A 19,221-nucleotide genomic window follows, 5' to 3' on the forward strand; every position below is an offset into this window, starting at 1 on the left:
TCATTTCTCACCATTTTTTTTTTTTTACCCTCACTCCTACAACCAACTTTTGCCAATCTGGGAGGGGTATAAACAGGACTTAGACATCTACTGAGTCCTGCAGATACTGGACACACTGCAACTGCAGCAGAGCAGGGGAGGAGCACTTTGCAAGGGACTCCAAAGCACCCCAATACGAGAAAACCCCTGAGGCCACAGTTCATGGGCTACAATTTGGGCTACATATGTAACAACAGGTCAGGACCATAAAGAAAGGGTATCACTTTATATAACACAGATATCTCATCAACTTCCCATGAAAGAAGATTAAAATAAACAAGTTGTGGAAAGAAAACCAAATTTGGTAAAGAAGACTGCATATCAACAGCAACCTTTCCTAACTCTGCCTTTTCTTCTTATAAATACAAAGTTTTGGAAAGTTGGAAATGTGCAGTTGGCTGGAATGAACCATACAAACTGCTCTCAATATTAACAACCTAAACTACTGAAAACATCCAGGGCCACTGGCTCAGGCCAGAAGCACAGTGAGTGCCAGCAAACACAAATGATTTGTAGCAGGAGATCTGGTCTGGGCTGCCATCTTGAGCCTGGGGGAAGTCAGGGATTTGGAGGGAATCTTTTAATCTTTATTTGAAATCAACCCTTTTTCTTGGTCTATAAGAGTTAACCTGCCTTAAAAAAGAAATCATATAGACTTTAACCAAGCCAAGTTCTTACCAAAAGCAGGCTGAGAATGGAAGATGGGGGAAGGAATGAGGTAAAGAAAGCAGACTTCTGTGGAGAGGAGAGTCCTGCCCTTCTCTCTGCAAGACAGCTGGCCCTGAGGTCTGTGTTTTCTCTCTTTTCTCTCTCAGTCTTAAGGCCAAGAAGGAGAATCCCGCAGAACTGGGCTTGTTTTCCCAGGAATCCTATCCTCAGGGAGGGGTGCCCCTTAACTAGATCAAGAGGTCAGCAGCCAGAGGCAAAAGGCTGGGCACTGGTTGGCCACCAGAGCACAAAAAAGACTAGGAGGTACAGACAGACTCAGGTTGCTCTGGAGAGCTGTTTCTGGAATGAAACCTCTCCTTCAACAGACTGGAAATCTTGTAGTGACTCTGAGGTAGGGGCCCCAGATTCCTTTTTTTTTTTTTGGTGAGGAAGATTAGCCCTGAGCTAACATCTGTCACCAATCTTCCTCTTCTTTTTGCTGAGGAAGAGTGGCCCTGGGCTAACATCCGTGTCCATCTTCCTCCATTTTATTTGGGACGCCACCACAACGTGGCTTGGTAAGCGCTGTGTCGGTGCGCGCCCAGGATCTGAACGCCAGGCTGCCACAGCAGAGCACGCACACTTAACTGCTACGCCACCAGGCCGGCCCCAAGGGCCCCAGATTTCTGTCAATGTGGCAGCATCTTGTTATTGATTTGATTTCATGATACTCTCCCTGCCCCCTTCCCGGTTATCAAACACGGCATCTATCTCCTATCCATTCAAAAACTTAGGTTGAATTTAAATAAACCCTGTGGTGCCCACCAGGATATTACGTATTACTCGGGGTGTGGCAATTTTGTGACCAGGAATTGTTGTTCTAGAAACTAGAAAATGAAACTCTAAGGGAACAAAATCAGAAACGTAAAAAACAAGAAGTTAATTTTTATTACTTAAATTTTTAGACTCTTTCATATTTATCTTTTGTTTGAAAATTAACTATCTTTTACATTTGAAAAGAGATGGTCTTTAGCCACCATGGTTCCAGGACCAAAGAGGAGGACTCGAGAATTCATAAAGAGTGGAAAATGAATCATGAAGCAGAACTGTGTCCAAGAATTTCTGCAAGATAAAAGTTCACATGAAATCTGGATGTATTTTTTTTCTCACAATGCGTGAAATGCAGTCTTCCACAGAGGGACACGCAAACATGTTGTTTTTGATTGTTAGGGTGATTCATTCAGTTCATGCTGTGGGCTGACAGAAAATCCAACCCTCCCATCTGAATTTACCCTGAGGTTTAGGGAAGAATATGGCATCTTAGAGACTAAAATAAGATTCAGTCACAATGGCTGCGGAAACAGCTAAATGAGAAGAAACATTAACTTTCTATGTCCTTGGGTAGAATAACATCCTTTTGGATATGCAGAAATCAATCATAGGATTTCAACTGAACATCAGAATTTGAGAAAAGCACTAAACGACTCTTCTTCAGCAAACAGTACTCACTTCACAGAAGCCTCAAAGATGGCTTTTTTCTCTGTTTCCAAGTTTGCTGATAGGCACATTTGATTATCCATATATTTAAACCTTTAGTTTAGCAGTACTGTTAAAATAACTGGAAACCATTCTGAAGAGAACACTATGTCCTATTCAGATGGTTTTACTTCTTATTTCCAAACAAGAAAATAAGAAATATAGAAAAAATAAAGAAAAAATAAATTAATCTATTTGTATGTTATTTGTTTCTGGTTAACTACTGATTCCTTAAAAATGAAGTAACTGTCTATTTCGATACAATAAAAATGCAAAAATCTCTTTACAATGTTTTTCAGATACTATATCAAGTAGTTCTTGAGAGAAAGAAAAAGTCAAGGTAAGGGCTGTAACGGCTGTTTTGTTTCCCAACCAGTACTTTCCCCCAGTAGATAGTTAACCTGTCCTGGCATTCGCTGTTTCAAACCCACACACTGAGAAGGGCTGCATTTCGGCAGCCGTATTGAGAAGGGTTCATCTTTATTCAATTACTACCAGAGAAAATTCCCTGTGACAGTCAGCATTCAATAAAAACCAGAGTGTTCCCAATAAATTAGATTTACATTTACTTGGATATGGTGTAAAACAACAAAAGGCACCGAACTCTAGTTATTGTGGAGCCGATTTTTAAAACATAAATAAATATATGTGTAACTGTTTACTTACTTGGAATGTAGGAGATCATGATGAGAATTAGGAATGCGTAATAGTCAAAGGAGAAGTTGTATTTGTTGGGTAAACTGATGGAGTACAGGCCAGTCTGTCTGACAAAGGGCAAGGCGGCATATATCGTGAGCAGTTCCCCTGACACTCCCATTGGATACAGCACGATGAAAAGCGTGTACCTAAAACAGAACAAAATATTCAACACTGAGGCTCAAAGCCAGCTTTAGTAGAAAGATGCACTTCTGCCCTTCTAATCAGTACTGGTCTTTTAGAAAGCTTTTGTTTATACATTTTCCTGTTTACTCACTGCTTAAATTCAGGTTTTACAAGCCAGTTTTTGAAGAGGGCCTATAGCAGGTATATTTCTGAATGTTCTAAAAGAAAATAAACATGTTTGATCAGCTTCAAAATTTGGCCGGACTAAATAAACAACTCTTCAAAACAGCTCCCTAAAAGAAATAAGGTGATGCTAAATATTGGTAAAGTAGGGGCACTGAGTCACGGTTTATATTGAAGGGTCCTGCCCTGTGGGGTGCGAGTGGGGTTGGGGATTTGCAGGGAGCTGGAGGGAAGGTGTTGGAGCATGTGTCTAGGAATCCTTACAATGTACGTACACCAAGCCTGGTCTGTGGACTGAAAAAAACAGCACATCTAATGTGTGTATGCTGTGCCAATTATTCAGATGTCTGTACGTGCTAATGTGAAAAATGAAATACATGCTAATTTAAAAAATATTAAAAAATTCACAATAGCTTTTGATCATCACGTAATTTTTCAAAACTACAATTACTATCACATGGGAAAATCCACACAATTTTTTTCACTTAGAAAGGAGTTCCCTATGTTTCAAAAAGAATTCAGAGAGAGGTTCATCCTATGGAACTAACTAGAAGTCATTCTTTCAGGTATAAGTATTGCTAAAGAAATCATCAGCTCAGATTTTAAAAAGCTTTTGGCGGGGTCGTCCAGGTGGCATAGTGGTTAATTTCATGCGCTCCGCTTTGGCAGCCTGGGGTTCGTGGGTTTGGATCCTGGCGCAGACCCACACACTGCTCATCAAGCCATGCTGTGGTGGCGTCCCACATACAAAATAGAGGAAGATGGGCACAGATGTTAGCTCAGGGACGATCTTTCTTAAGCAAAGAGAGGAAGACTGGCAGCAGATGTTAGCTCAGGGCCAATCCTCCTGACCTAAAAAAAGCTTTTGGCTATTTGTGGCTCACAGCAAGCCCTGGGCTCCAGATTTCCAGGCACAGGAATTGTGCTGAGAAATCTGTGACAATGAAAGGAAGACATGTTCCCCGTTGCCACTTCAGCCATGCTAAGGAGGATGGTGGAAAAGGAAGAATCTTCCATGGGCCACGGAAAACAGCAGACAAAAGAATCGTTCTCCACTAGTAAAATCAGGGCTTGGTCAATAACAGCTTTCACAATGCCTGCCAGGCTGGTTAGTACTGCTATGTTTTTCCCATTCTTCCCTTTTCTTAATAAAAATGTTCATTGTAAAAAAGGAAAGGAAGGAAGGAAGGAAGAAGGAGTTTACATACTTGAAATGTTGGAAACAATTGGTTTATGGCTCTAATTTAATCACTGAGCTCATAAATTGTCCAGGAACTACCGTTTTCCTTCTATGAAATGAGGCACTTGAGCCCCAAGGGCAATGTCGACCCTTTTGCTGTCACTCCTCCCCATAGTCTTTCCCAACTCAGAAAACTGTGCACAACTCTCTCATGGATTAGTTCAGACAAACAGATGAAATGTCAGCCTTTCACCCAATTCCTAATGAATATTACTGGTAAAAATAATCTAAGCAAAATAAAACTGATAACAGGCTAAAACTGCCATGTAACGTTTGTTATTAATTAAAAATTAATTTAAGAGTCATGACTTCTTGGCAAAATTGAGAATAAGAGAATTGGACTTGGGCCAAAAAACCATCACGGTGGCAGAAGCTCATCAGTAAAATCTGATATGGACAAAAAGGAGATGTTACATCAAATCTCTATCAAATAATTTAACTGAAAAGAACTGACCCGATAAAGATAACTTAAGTACAAAACTTTAAAACAATGTTTTTATTAATCAGAGTTAAGTAGAGTCCCTTATCCTACAGATAAAATCTACAGACTAGATTTGTACCCAACCTCTGTCTCGTACAATTTTATTTTTAGGAACTTGGAGGGAATATTTAGGTGATAAACGGCGAATGCAGTGATGGATCATTTCAAAAGTTAGTTATCATTCCATGTACTTCTTTACCTGGCCCATTTGATGAGGTAAGGCAGATGGTTTAATAGACTGAATGTATAAAAGGAGTAACGGATAATTTCTGTGATTGTCCAGGCAATAACGAACAGGAGGACACTGTCTTCACTCTGTACCTGAAGGAAAAACAAAAGTGAAAGCAAACACATAAAACATTTTAACACAGAAGCACTCACAACGTGCAGCCAGCCCCCTGACCCCTTGCAGAGCTAGGAGGCTGAAGTAAGTGGACACAACCCCTGGTCTCTATCCCCAGTGGTCACAGCACAGCTCAGAGCGAGCTTGCAAACATAAAGGAACCTGTGCCTATGACAACAATTGTGTACAGCCAAGTGGTAAGGGGCAAGTAAGAAGGAATCAGCTTACTGATGAGTAAGAGAGGCAGGGACAGGGAATTCTGTGAGCTGTAGCCCACAGGAAGAGACAAACCCGGTGAGTGAGTTTCTCATGTTGGTTTGCCAGCCTGCTTGCAGAGACTGTGAAGTGATGTTTGAGGGAGCCAAGAGTAGCTGGATAGGAAGGACAGAAGGGCAAAATGGTGGAAAGCTTGGATCCATTAGCAAGAATTTTAATTTGATTTGCATGACAACTAGGAACATGAGGAAATTTCAAAGAAGGGGAATGTAATGATTAAAACACAACTGAAGATGAGGCTAATTCAGCGGGTAGGAGGAATTCAAGTGAGGGAAGAGCTGGAGACCACTATGAGGAGGGCCCATTTATTCTCTCACTGGTGACTTCTTCCCCTGGACTGGGTTAACTCAAGGATTACAGAGGCTCCCATGCTGATCACAGGAGGTGGCTAAAACCAGAAGAGCTTTGGAATTCCCAGCCTCCTCTGAAGTTGTTTTCACGCTGAAAAAACAATAAACTTGTAAAAGAGCCCCTTAGGTGTTTTTTTAGGGGATGTTTTCACTAGATGCCTTAGACTACAAATCGTGCATGAAAATCTATTACTGTGATATTAACTACCAATGCTTCCCCCACCCCACCCCAGCTAGGTTTATAATGATCCTTGGTGCCTGAAAACTAATAATAAGAAACAACGGTGCACCCCAATTCACTTAGGTTTTCTTGCATCCAAAAGGGCAGTTCAAGTCAGATGTGAATAAGAAATTCCACGGAGGGAACCAATTTCGATTACAAGATGGATCTTCTCTGTCTTGTTCTTAACACCTAATACAACATGGGTATGCATTCTAACCTTAACTTCTGCTTCTTTGCATTTGCAGTGTTAAGAGTTTTTAGCACTTATATGCTTCCTCAGAAAGTGTACATGGAGCGATCCACCTACACAACGAACTAAGTAGTCATTTACATACCTATTAACGAAATTGCTCTGACAAGGAATTTCATAAACGCATGGTTACCATTCTCTAAAAATAATAAGAATTTGATACTGTCAAGAATAAGAGGACTTTTTGTTTTCCTGGTGCTCTTGGATTAGCCCAAGTAAAAGAAAAGCTAGACACCTCCGAAGCTTTCAGGTTTCATTTTTCAGTCTGTCCCCAAATCCTTGCTTAAAACCCATCTAGACTAAAATATCATTTCAGAGCGCACTTTGCTTTTTGATGTACTTTGTAATCCTCCTCATCTTAAGGAGATATGTTTTTACAGCCATGGGCTGAAGCCTTGCTTAAAGATTTCTGGGTTACAATAGGAAGTGTGTCTAATATTTTGCATTGTAATTGTCTTGAAAGCAGGGAATGGGTTTTTTTCATCTTTTGATTCCCAAAAGCACTTTGTGTTTTTCACAAGTAGGAGCTCAATAAATATTTGTGGAGTAAATGAATTCAGTCCTAATCAGGCCACTCCAAAACTACGTTCCCTGCTTCTTGATACCTGATACTAGTTTCTGTGTAGTCTTAGTGGCCTTCAAAAAGACAAACAAAACCCCCCAAACCTTCCACTTTGATCCAGCCTAGAGGTTAATTGACTCACATGCCCCGCCCCCCGCCCCCCAAGTTAGACTTGAACCAACAGAACTAGAATAAACTCAGACTCAGGCTGAATGTGAAAGCAGTCTGCTCTGAGTCCAGCTGCGAAGACCATGTCACAACTTTAAAAAGCCTGAGGATGCGGGAAATGACTATTTTGTACAAATGATATCTTTAGATCAATAGAAAGTGCAACATTGTTATTAAGAAGGGATTTGAGTAAAGTCAGAGATCAAGCTTATCTGATTTACAGATAATTATCCAATGACACAAAATGTGCAGAATGAAATGAGTTAAAACTAGTAAGACTGATGAGACTCAGATATTTGTACACTCATATTCATAGCAGCATTATTCACAATAGCCAAAAGGTAGAAACAACCCAAACGTCCACCAACAGTTCAATCAACAGACAAAACGTGGTACATACCTAACAATGGGATATTATTCAGCCTTAAAAAGGAAGGGAATTCTGACACATGCTTTGACATGGATGAACCTCAAACACAACTTGCTAAGTGAAATAAGCCATTCACAAAAGGACAAATACTGTATAATTCCACTCATGTGGTACCCAGAGCAGTCAAATTCCAAGAGACAGAAAGTGGAAACAGAAGGTTGCCAGGGGCTGGGGGTGAGAGGAGATAGGGAATAATTGTTTAATAGGTATAGAGTTTCAGTTTGGGAAGATGAAAAATGTTTTGGAGATAGATGGTGGTGATGGTTGCACAACAATGGGAACATACTGAATGCAATGGCACCATACACTTAAAAATGGTTAAAACGGTTAAGTCTTGTTATGTATATTTTATCACAAGAAAAAAAAAAAACCACTAAGATAAAATTTAACAAGGCTAAATGTAAAGTTATATATGATTCAGCAACAACAAAATGACTCCACTACAGAATGGAGAAGACCCAGCTTATAAATCCAAGAGATGTGGGATTTTTGGTGAACCACAAGCTTCGTATGAGCCAACAGGGTGCAGGTAGCTGTTCATATCAACCAACCAACCAACCAACCAGCCAGTGAACCAGCTAACCAGCCAACCAACCAAACAATATTTGGCCACCTTAATCGTTTCACCCCGATTACTTCATTCTAAATAGATTAGACCCCACCTAGGGATCACAGTCAGTTGTAAGAAGCCCTGAACTAGCAGAAATTACCTTGGAAAAGGAAAGAAGGTTAATTACTTCAAAATATGTACAAGGGTAACGTGCAAGAGGCATGTGGACATGAGATTAACGGAAAAAATTAACAGGGAGTAAAATTCCTGGTTCAAAATAAGAAAAATTGTGTAACAAACCAGTTGACTAATAAACTAGGCCACCTCATGAAGCTGTGTGGTCCCAGGCCCTGGATATACCCAAACCGAGACTGCTCAGGAGAAAGTCCTGCAAAGGGTGGGAAGCTGACCTGGATGGTAGCCAACGAGGGCTTCCAGCTGCTGTTCTTTGGAAAGGGATATGTATATAACCTGTGTATGGCCCCTGGCTAATACTAACTTCCTTGCATGAGCTTAAATTTTTTTAGTCAGAAAAAAAAAAGGGGTAGGGACTTTAATGATATTCTTAAGAATAATTTTCCTTTATCAAATAAGGCAGAAAAGAGAATAACTTAAAAGACGGAAATTCCTTTCATTACTGATTGCTGAGCCTATAGGATGGGAATAGTTCCCTGGCCCTCACTCCCCTGACAGTAAGGTCTTCAGGGGTCCAGGTCTCATCTGAATTGGCTTCCTCAGCGGCTGACACAGGTCTGGACACGAGGAATGTGCAGCATCAATGCCCCTTAACTTGAATGATATCTTGTATTTTCTTTTTGTTTTCTGAAAGCAGGAGTTGGGAACATTTTTCTAACAAGTGGGGAAGCTCTTTTCTATCGAGGGCCAGTGACTCAGAGAACAAGAATCAACCGAGAGCCTTATGGAAGTGAAAACAAAGCCAGTTTAGTTTTGGAGGGGTTTTTTGAGGGGCAAAGGACTAGGGTTATAAAAAGTTCAACTCAGCTGCTCTTTGAACTAAGAACTGGAAACATAATTTTATTAATTATCAAGAATAACAGGTTTAATATCTCTGCACAAAGATTTGCACGCAAATATTCACAGCGCGTTACTCATTAGTTGCAAAGTAAAAACAACCCAAGTGTCCAGCAACTGGGGAATGGATAAACAAAATGTGATGTACATCCACACAATGGAATACTAGTCAGCAACACAAAGGAAAGAAATACTGATACATGCTACAACGTAGACGAACTTCAAAAACACCACGCTGAGTGAAAGAAGCCAAATGCCAATGGCCACCCATTATATGGCTTCATTTATGTGAAACACCCAGAAAAGGCAAATCTAGAGGCAGGAAGTAGATTAATGTTGCCAGGGGCTGGGAGTGGGAATGGGAATTCACTTTTAAAGCGCATGAGGGGTCACAGTGTGGCGGTGGAAATGTTCTAAAACTGGATTATGGCGATGGTTGCAGAACTTGCTAAATTTACTAAAAAGCATTGAATTGTACACTTAAAATGGGTGAATTTTATGGTATACAAATTGTACTTCTATAAAATTATTTTAAAAAAAGAATATGAGGTTTACTTTAAATGCATATTATTGTCTTTTAAGGGAAAAGGGGGGCATTTAGGGCAAAGGGCATTTATTAAGGTTTACAAAAGAAAAGAGGGGGAGACAAAGGGTTGGTTGCCAAAAATATCTTGAAGCCATATTTCAAAGGTGCATATTCACAATCGTGGCACAAAGAGGGGAGTGGGCGTGGGTCAGTCCTGCCCGCCAGGAAATCTTCTGCCTGGTACAGTGAGCTGCATGTTGGACCCTCCCCGCTGTAGAGGACAGTTTTCCACCCCTAGCTCTACAGTGAGGGAGGCGGCGCTGGGTGTGGGTGGCTTGTGTAATGTAGCCAAGGGAATTTACACAGAAATCCAAGCTGCAGAAACAAATGGGTGCAAGAGAAAAACCCTTCCACACAGATAGTATCATATGTTTGACTTTAAAAGGCTCAGGGAGTATCAGTACATGAAAAGCTGTCATTTTTATTACATTCAAAGAAAAACAGATGGTGCCACATAAGAAAATCACTATTGTAGAAACTCTTTTCTTGTTAGCATTTTGGAACCTGCTGCTTACCACTCTGGTTATTTCAAAAAATATCCCCTGATCATGCTTTATGGAAAACGTGCTTTCCTCTTCTTAATACTCCTTTCATTTGGGGAGAGAAGAGATTTTGGTAAAATCTAAGAGGCGAGGACTACAGTCTTTTCTTGGCAAAATTGTGGCGTGTTTGTCTTAGTCTGCTCGGGCTGCCATAACAAAATACCATGGATTGGGCAGCTTAAACAGAAATGTATTTCCTCGCAGTTCTAGAGGCTAGAAGTCTGAGATCAAGGCGCCAGTATGTTGGATTCCGGTGAGAGCTCTCTTCCTGACTTGCATCTGGTGCCTTATCATCATGTTCTCACATGGTGAGGGGACAGAGAGGGAAAGCTCTCTGGGGTCTCTTCTTATAAGGGCACTAATCTTATCATGAAGGCCCTACCCTCGTGACCTCATCTATACCTAAGTGCCCCCGGAAGGCCCCATCTCCAAATACCATCCCACTGGGGATTCAGGTTTCAACATATGAATTTGGGGAGACGGGGGACAACACAATTCAGTCCACAGCAATGTTCCAGACCAGGTGTCGGCAAACTTTTCCTGAAAAGGGCTGAATAGCAAATATTTTAGGCTTTGTGTCACCTGTGGCCCTTGTCATGTATTCATCTTTGTTGTTTTTTATACCCTTTAAAAATGTAAAAACCATTACAAATTGCAGGCTAGATTTGGCCCACAGGTCAAATGTACTAGATCCATTTGATCCCCCCAACTTTCCCTTCCTACGACCTGTTACTTCTACAAACGTCATTCTTCAGCCTTCCTATGACACGCTGTGTGTGTACTGGGGGAGGGGATCAATATATCTATAACCAACGGATATTATGGAAAAAGGAAGTACTCATAAGAACACATATAAGCACGTTTTTTATGTTATGTCATTTTAAAATCTCAGTAATCTCTTTTTTTATACATGTGGTAAAATATACATAACATAAAATTTACCACTTTAACCATTTTAAAGTATATAATTCAGTGGTATTAAGTACTATACGTTCACCGTGTTGTGCAACCGTCATCTACCCATTTCCAGAACTTTCCATCATCCCAAACAAACTCTATATTCAGTAAGTAATAACCCCATTTCCCCTCCCTCAGCCCCTGGTAACCACTATTCTACTTTGTCTCTAAGAATTTGCTTATTCTAGGTACCTCATATACATGGAATCATACAAGATGTGTCCTTCTGTGTCTGGCTTATTTCTTTAGCATAATGCTTTCAAGGTTCATCCATGTTGTAGCATGAGTCAGAATTTCCTTCCTTTTTAAGGCTGAATAATGTTCCATTGTTTGTATACACTACATTTTGTTTATTGGTTCAACTGTTGATGGACATTTGGGTGGTTTCCACCTTTTGGCTATTGTGAATAACGCTGCTATGAACATGGGTGTCCAAATATGTCTGAATATCTGTTTTCAATTATTCTGGGTGCGGATCTCAAAGTGGAATTACTGAATCATATGGTAATTCTATATTTAACTTTTTGAAGAACCGCCAAACTTTTCCACAGTGACTGCACCTTTTACATTCCCACCAACAGTGCACAAGGGTCTATTCAAGTCCTTTGCCCATTCTTAATTGGGTTGTTTTTTTGTTTTTAACAATCTCTTTTCAATAATTATGGTGACAACAGCAGTAAAAATAATTATACCTAATAGTTATTGAACTCTTACTCTCAGCCAAGCACGTTTTTACATATGTCACTGCCTCACTGAATCCCCATTTTACAGATGAGGAAAGTAAGGCTTTCAGAAGTTGAACCCAGGTCTGTGCTCCTAAACTCTCAACAGTTCTGACTTGTCTTCTTGGGCTTCAGGTCTTAAACACACACACACACACACACAACTATTGTTATGCGGAGAACACCTCTCTCAGGAAATCAAGAAAACTTAGAAGAAACCCATATACAAGAAGAGCCTGGAGAATAGATAAGGTAAACGTGACCATTTTCTAGTATCAAGAAAGCTATCAGTTGTCCAAAAAATGTGGCCCGCCTCTGAGGACGAGACACTGGAGGGACTGAGAGGGTCAGGCTCACTGAAGAGGACTGAGTAAAGTATGAAAAATTACAGGTCACTGCTGTCCAGAGGTGTCTGGCACATGTCCGGGAGAGGACTCTGAGTTGCGAATCAGCTGCACCCAAACAGAATCCAGCACAAGCACTTGAAACAAACCCTAATGAGTCCCTTAGAGTTTGTGTGAGTCTTCTTCCCTGAGCCTTGCCTTGCAAATAGTCTTCATCGCTTTTTGTTTTAGGCTGTTTTACTTCCTCAGTTTAACTTATTGTCAAGACTCCTAAAAAATGTATATACATACATACATTGTATATACATACACCCACAAAGAGCTATATAAATACGTTTAGATGTACATGTGTATGAGTATATATGTATATATAATATGTATGTGTGTGTGTATCTCCTAGCTTTCTCTACTGAGAGGATCTAGAAGCATTAACATCCCAGTAGCAAGAAGCACCTCAACTACCCAGATCTTGGTTCCTATATAGTACCTTCCACCAAAAGGAACCAGGGATCCTTGGCAAAATGGCTGATTCCAGGGCTGGGGCAGGGGAAGTACACAATGAGTCTGGAAATCTTTTTTGTCAGAAAGTAAGAAAATGCTCAACACTGAAGACAAGTCAAAAGGACAAGGAGAAAGGGCTTCCACTGGCCAAATCACAGATAATTTTAGCATCAAAGTAAATATCAGATTACAATCCACTGAATTATATAGGAATTCATGAGTCCACACTGATAAAATAAATAAGTGAATAAATAAAGGAGAGAAAGGGAAAGCTATTCCTTACAGGAGGATGCCAACTAATCCATGTAAAAGAAATGACAGAAATAGAGAATCAACATTTGGTAACCATCATAGAGGTGGCTGATAGAGGCAGGAGTCATTCCCACAAAATACTAATCAATAAAAAAGGGGAAATGGTGACTTGAAGGTGGAGAAAGCTGACAGACACCAGCAGGAGCAGGTGATCCAGATCAACATCACCAGGGCTAGAAAGGGTGGTCACGGCACTGCCACCTCACGTGATGCCCTGAGGAAAGCACGGCACCATTTCTGTGGTATTCCTGCCAAGAATGCATGGCTTGAACTGGTTACGAGGGAACACTGGATGGTTCTAGGTTGAGGGTCACTACAGAAATTAAGGCCTGTACTCTTTAAAATTGTCAAGGACATGAGAGACAGAGCAAGACTAAGAAGCTCTTCCAGACTGAAGGGTCTGAAGAGACCTGACAACTAAATGTAACATATATGTGGCAGGAATACCACGGCAACCATGTTTTTCCTTTCCTTGAGTATCCTAGTGCTTAGCACAATACCTGAGCATAGAAGATACTGAGTAAATATTTGCCATTCCAGAGAGAACAGAAAAAGACATTGTTTGGACAGTTACTGAAATGTGAATGGGCAAGAATGTTTGCTTCCTGGCTGGAGGGTTGTAGGCAGGTGATGTAGGCAAGTTTCTTAGGCGAGTTTCTAAAACACGGACTTGAGTATTTAGGAATGACAGGGCATCAGGTACAGTCTACACTCAAGGTTCAGAAAAAGACAAATGACAATGGGTATATAAATACAGAAGAGTAGGCGATGGTACAGATGCAGTAAAATGCCAACAGTGAGAGAATCTGAGTGAAGGGAATATGAGAGTTTTTGGTACTGTTCTGGCAACTTTTGTGTAAATTTGAAATTATTTCAAAATAAAAAAAAATCACCTAAGTACTAAGCAACCACTGTGGGGGCACAACTAGAAGCAAACACAACTATCATTCTAGATATATTGTTTTTGATATGAAGCCTCTGAATCTGCTGGAAGAGGCGGGCTATATGACCACAAAAAAGGCATAAGAACATTTACAACAAAACATATAAATAAGAGCACACCAAGAGAGGGTAACTTGAGAAGGAATAATAGATTTAATGCTGACCTCAATTTGTCTCAGCATTACTATTGTCTTAGACTGTAGATACCCCGAGGGCAGGTCCACAAACTTGCTTTGAAGAGGGGTTGGCTTAGTTATAAGGCAAAATCAAATTTTTAATAAATACTTTACATTAGAATAATAATGATGATTAAGATAATGATAATTCCCATTAGCGGGGCTAATTATTCCTTAAGTATGATAAAAGTAATTATGTGTAAATTTTCACCAGCTAACTGTGAAACTATTTTAATAAGTATAAAAACCATATTCATTTCTATGTGAAAAGTCAATTATCTCTATTTTAAACCACAAGACATAGAAAAGAATTCAAAACAGTTGTATAGAAATTTGTCACTAAAATTTTTGGAAAAGATTAGGTTACATTATAGCTAACATTTATTAAGCACTTACTAAGTACTAGTTCTGTTCTAAGCGCTTTATATGTATTAATTCATTGACTCTCTAAGATGACCCCACGAGGTAATGGAAAACCTCCTTAGGGATTCGAAAGGCTAGTGCAGCCCCTCAGCTGGGGTAGGTGAAGGGCGACACGAGGTCCCAGCCCCCTGTCTTTCCTCTGCCTTATCAGTTAGCCCACTACATGGTATTGCTGTCTGCTGACTCTGCTTCTGTACTATGTTGGAAGCCCTGAGAGGGTAGTGCCCACGATTTCGCTTTCAGCATGTATCCTGGTGCTTAGCACAATACCTGGAGCATAGAAGGTACTGAATAAATATTTGTTGAGTGAATAAGAATGAATAACTAAGTAGATGGTGGCCCATCTGCAGTCTGAGCCTGCACGCTCTCTGACTTGTTGGAATAGCCTTAGGTGAGGAGGGCAGCTCCCCAGTGAGAGTGAGGCTGATGGCCACAGGGCGGGGCCTGGCTGCTGACGTCAGCCAAGGGCTTGGGCTGGAGAATAGGACAATTCTGACGACAATCCTGGTCCTTTCCACAACTTTATTAAGCTTTTTGAACACAAATATAACTCATTTAGTTACCTACTTAAAGGAATTTCATCCTTGATAAGAAAGAAATTGAAATATAATAAACATTGACATGTGGTGGTTTTAAAAAAAGATGTTTGGATTAGTATTAGTCTTTTCACATGACAATTCACATGTAAAGTATTCTTCAAGATTTAGTATTTATTAAAAATCCATGATGGGGTACACAGTAAACAAACCAGAAAATACTATTCCTTTTTTATGGAAAATGTGAGTTATATTATAAAGAAATATTAATATTCTTCCCCTTTGAAGGAGAGAAAAATGTGTATTTTTTTTTGTTTACCTACAATGATAAAGGAAACTGGTTAAAAAATTCTTTCCATTGCAACACAATAACTAAGGACTATTTTTTGATATGGATGATGGCCTAGATAAATGTTCTGCCCTACCAAAACAACTCTTGATCATGAAATCAACTTTTCTGAACATGCAAGGAGAAAAACGTATAAGCATGCAGTCTACAAGCAGTGCACGATCCAGTCTGCCTTTATGACAAAGTCAGACATGAAGGTCTGAAGGCTAAAATGCTCCCATTAGTCCAACTTGAATGCTACTATGTATTCAACCCATTTCCTGGAACACGAAGGAAGAGTGTTAGGTTCCTCAGCTAGCCTAGCTAGTTACTACAACCAGCCTCTTCTCCAAGCAGTGCAACTCCAGAGTCAGACAGACTTCCAGACTGCCAGGCTGCACGCCCCCAGGTGAGTTCCTCACCCTCTCTGAGCCTCAGCTTCCTCATATGGAAACTGGAGATAATATTTGCCTTTGCATGGTTGTTGCAGGATTAGAAAACATATCAAGTCTTACTACAGTGCTAGCCATTTAATAAATAGCAGTGATTATTATTCCATGAGAGGAAAAATTCAATTCAACAAATATTTATTAGGTTCCTACTATCTATGCTAGCCCCTGCTGACTCAATACAGGCCTGTGACTGCCTCTTTGGCTTAATTACCAAGATGATGCCATCTCTCCCTCTACTTGAAGGTTAATACACTTCTACCAACTCTGGGATGTCTACGGATCTCACCAGCTGCTAGCCTTTCCCAATATTCCTCCTGAGTTCTGTTGGATTTTCTCACCTCCAAAGAGCATGTTATTAACTGAGAAGTTGTCATGCAACTATTTTCTTCAACCCAACTCAAGCATGGGGATTGCATCAGAATGGGGTCATAGTTAGTCCCAACCTTGATGATATATATCTAATCCAGTCTAGGATCACAGCAGAAGGTTACTGTGGACCCATGGGGAGAGCTGGGGCACACTTACCCCACCGTCTGCCCCCAAACCTCCAAATGCAGCATCCAATGTGCCCACCCAACACTCCAGAGGAGACAGGACTGACTTATCACTGTCAGAAACATAACTGACGTGGCCAAAGAACACGAACTTGGCCATATATGTTGTGAACTTCATGGCTCTTTTTGTTCTATGACTGTTTAATAATTGCAAAAATTTCAGTAAGAAAGAAAATAAAAATAAATAATGAATACCATCTCCTGGAACATAAATATTAAAACATTGGCCCATGGTCCCAGTCCACAGATATTCTGTTTGGGCTTGTATAATGCTTTAAAAATATTTGAGCCAGTTCCTAAAATTGGGAGATTTCACATAAAAAAAAAAAAACACTGGATTTCTGCCTTTTCTTTAAAAATCCAGACTGCATAACACTGGATCCATTCGGCGATCACTCGCTGAGTGAGCAGTGCTGCTCTTGTGAGGCGATGCGGGCACCCTCCAGTCACCATGTTCTTCTTGAACTTCCTGTTAAAACCCACCTGTGAGCCAGACATCTGCTGCCAGCTGATAACCGCTGCTACAGATGGCAAAATGCGACACAAATGTAATGCAATATATTTGAAAAACTCTAAAGTTTTAAAAACTGCAAAGTATTATTTAAAAATTTGATTAGTTTGATTAGTTTTTACACTTGAGGCTCTGAACATACTTTTCTTGGAGGTAATGACCTCAACAAAAGATTCCTTAAACCTGACCAAACAAGACAGCACCAATGCAGAAGGCAAAAGAGATGCACAATTTTCAAGTTTTTGGTTATTTTGGTAATTTTTTTCCAGAGTAAAATAAAGTAAAAGAGAGAAGATGCCAAAACTCATCCTGTTAAAAACAAACGTTTATGGTGGCAATTTGAAGAAAACAAACGTTAAGTCTCTAATGCATCAAGCCTAATAATTAGTCTTTTCCCCCTCGAAAATGCAAAGCATACTCTCAGCATGCACCCACACACATCCACACAGGTACATCAAGTCACGTCTTACAAATTCCCGAAGTGCACCACGGTTTCACTTCAGACTTGAAAAGGGTCCTCTTTCTGGAAAATGCAGACAACTTAGTAATATGCTTTATTTGATCCGCATCACAGGTTGTAATGAGAGCTTCCTGACTATAACAGGGCTCTTTGATATGGGTAAGTAAAAAAGGTTATTGAACCCTCTTTCCCGAAGAAACTGAAATACACTCTTGATATATTTCATCGGAGCAGGGGAGGGGATGATTTCTTCAGGTTCCCCTGTCGTCTTCAAGATTCCCAATGAGATCAGTGACCTGCCACATTCACTGGGCAGGTCAACTGTCAGGAGACTGAACGTACTGGTATTCTGGTCAATTTATGTATTTTTAATTAAACTATCTGATATTCTATATTCATGCTTTAAAACGAATTTAAAGGATTTAAATTCAAATTCAAATTCTTTAAAATGAATTTAAAGAATTTAAATGGATTTTTACAGTATATAAAGGGACAATTTGGCAGGGGAGTAGGTAATTTAAAAGATAGTTCCTCCTCCCACATATTAAAAATTTTCAAATGAATATTAATCGATGCTTTAAAAATGCCACTCATTGTACTGTGGAGCACACTCGTTTAAAAGCAGTTTATAGGTAATAATTTTTAACTTTCCTTGACTTTGCTGACATATTTTAGCAATGCTCACGATGCATGCCAATCATCTCACTTTTACAGTGTGAAATGATAATCTTCGAGCTCACTGGGATAATAATGTTGACTGTATTTCTATAGCATCTTTAACTTAAATAGGAGAGAAAAGGCCTGTGAAATAGTTTTCAACAAGGGCAAACCTGGGACATGTTATCATGGTGATTCCACTGCAGAGGCCAAGCTGCAGGCCTCTGAAAGGTGGGGCCCACATGGCCTCCTGCCTCACCAGCTAATCAACTACTACCTTTGCAACAGATAAGAATACCATCCACACTGCTTCCCACATCTGCAATTAGCATTTTTATACCAATTTAATCTAGAGTACTAAAAAAAATCCCCGGATTTAAAGAACAGAGCATACCAAACATACCATAGAAATTTCCTTTGACTATTTGTTTTTTAAAAAAATCATAGAATCATGCATACATAAGATAAAATACATGAAAACCTAATAGACTAAAATCAAGAGAATGGTAGATAACATTACACTGAACATCTACAGCTGCACTGTCCAATACGGTAACCTCCAATCACGAGGCTATTTAAAGTAAAATTAAATTAAAATTCAGTTCCTCACTCACACTAACCTCATTTCAAGGGTTCAATATGTGTTCACATATACCTAGTGGCTACTGTAGTGAACAGTGCAGAGGCAGAACATTTCCACCATTGCAGAAAGTTCTACTGGACAGTGCTGGGATAGAGGAAATACTCAAAAGAAAAATGTCGGTAACCAGCATGTTTCCATTACGATATACAGTCGTCCCTTGGTATCTGTGGGGGATTGGTTCCAGGACTCCTCATAGATACCAAAACCCACAGATGCTCAAGCCCCTTATATAAAATGGCGTAGTATTTGCAGATAACCTACGCACATCCTTCCGTATACTTTAAATCACCTCTAGATTACTTATAATACCTAATGTAATGTAAATGCTATGCAAATAGTTGTTATACTACATTTTTTAGGGAATAACAACAAGAAAAGAAAGTCTGTATAGGTTCAGTACAGACACAACATCACAGGCCTTTCGATCTGCAGTTGGTTCAAT

At 39.9% G+C, this 19,221-nt stretch overlaps 1 protein-coding gene across 1 annotated transcript in view; it reads right to left on the bottom strand.

Moving 5' to 3' along the window:
• The window catches only part of HACD2 (3-hydroxyacyl-CoA dehydratase 2), a 94,144-nt gene that overhangs the window by 5,508 nt on the left and 69,415 nt on the right, over positions 1-19,221 (bottom strand). Inside the window, exons 5-6 of the mRNA XM_004424498.3 lie at positions 5,149-5,270; positions 2,890-3,068 (exon numbers count right to left, since the gene is read on the bottom strand). Of these exons, the coding sequence (XP_004424555.1) occupies positions 2,890-3,068; positions 5,149-5,270 (301 nt within the window). The remainder of the gene's footprint in view (positions 1-2,889; positions 3,069-5,148; positions 5,271-19,221) is intronic.

This window comes from Ceratotherium simum, chromosome 15, assembly GCF_057802395.1.
Source record: "Ceratotherium simum simum isolate JZ-2026a chromosome 15, ASM5780239v1, whole genome shotgun sequence".
Classification (NCBI taxonomy): domain Eukaryota; kingdom Metazoa; phylum Chordata; class Mammalia; order Perissodactyla; family Rhinocerotidae; genus Ceratotherium; species Ceratotherium simum.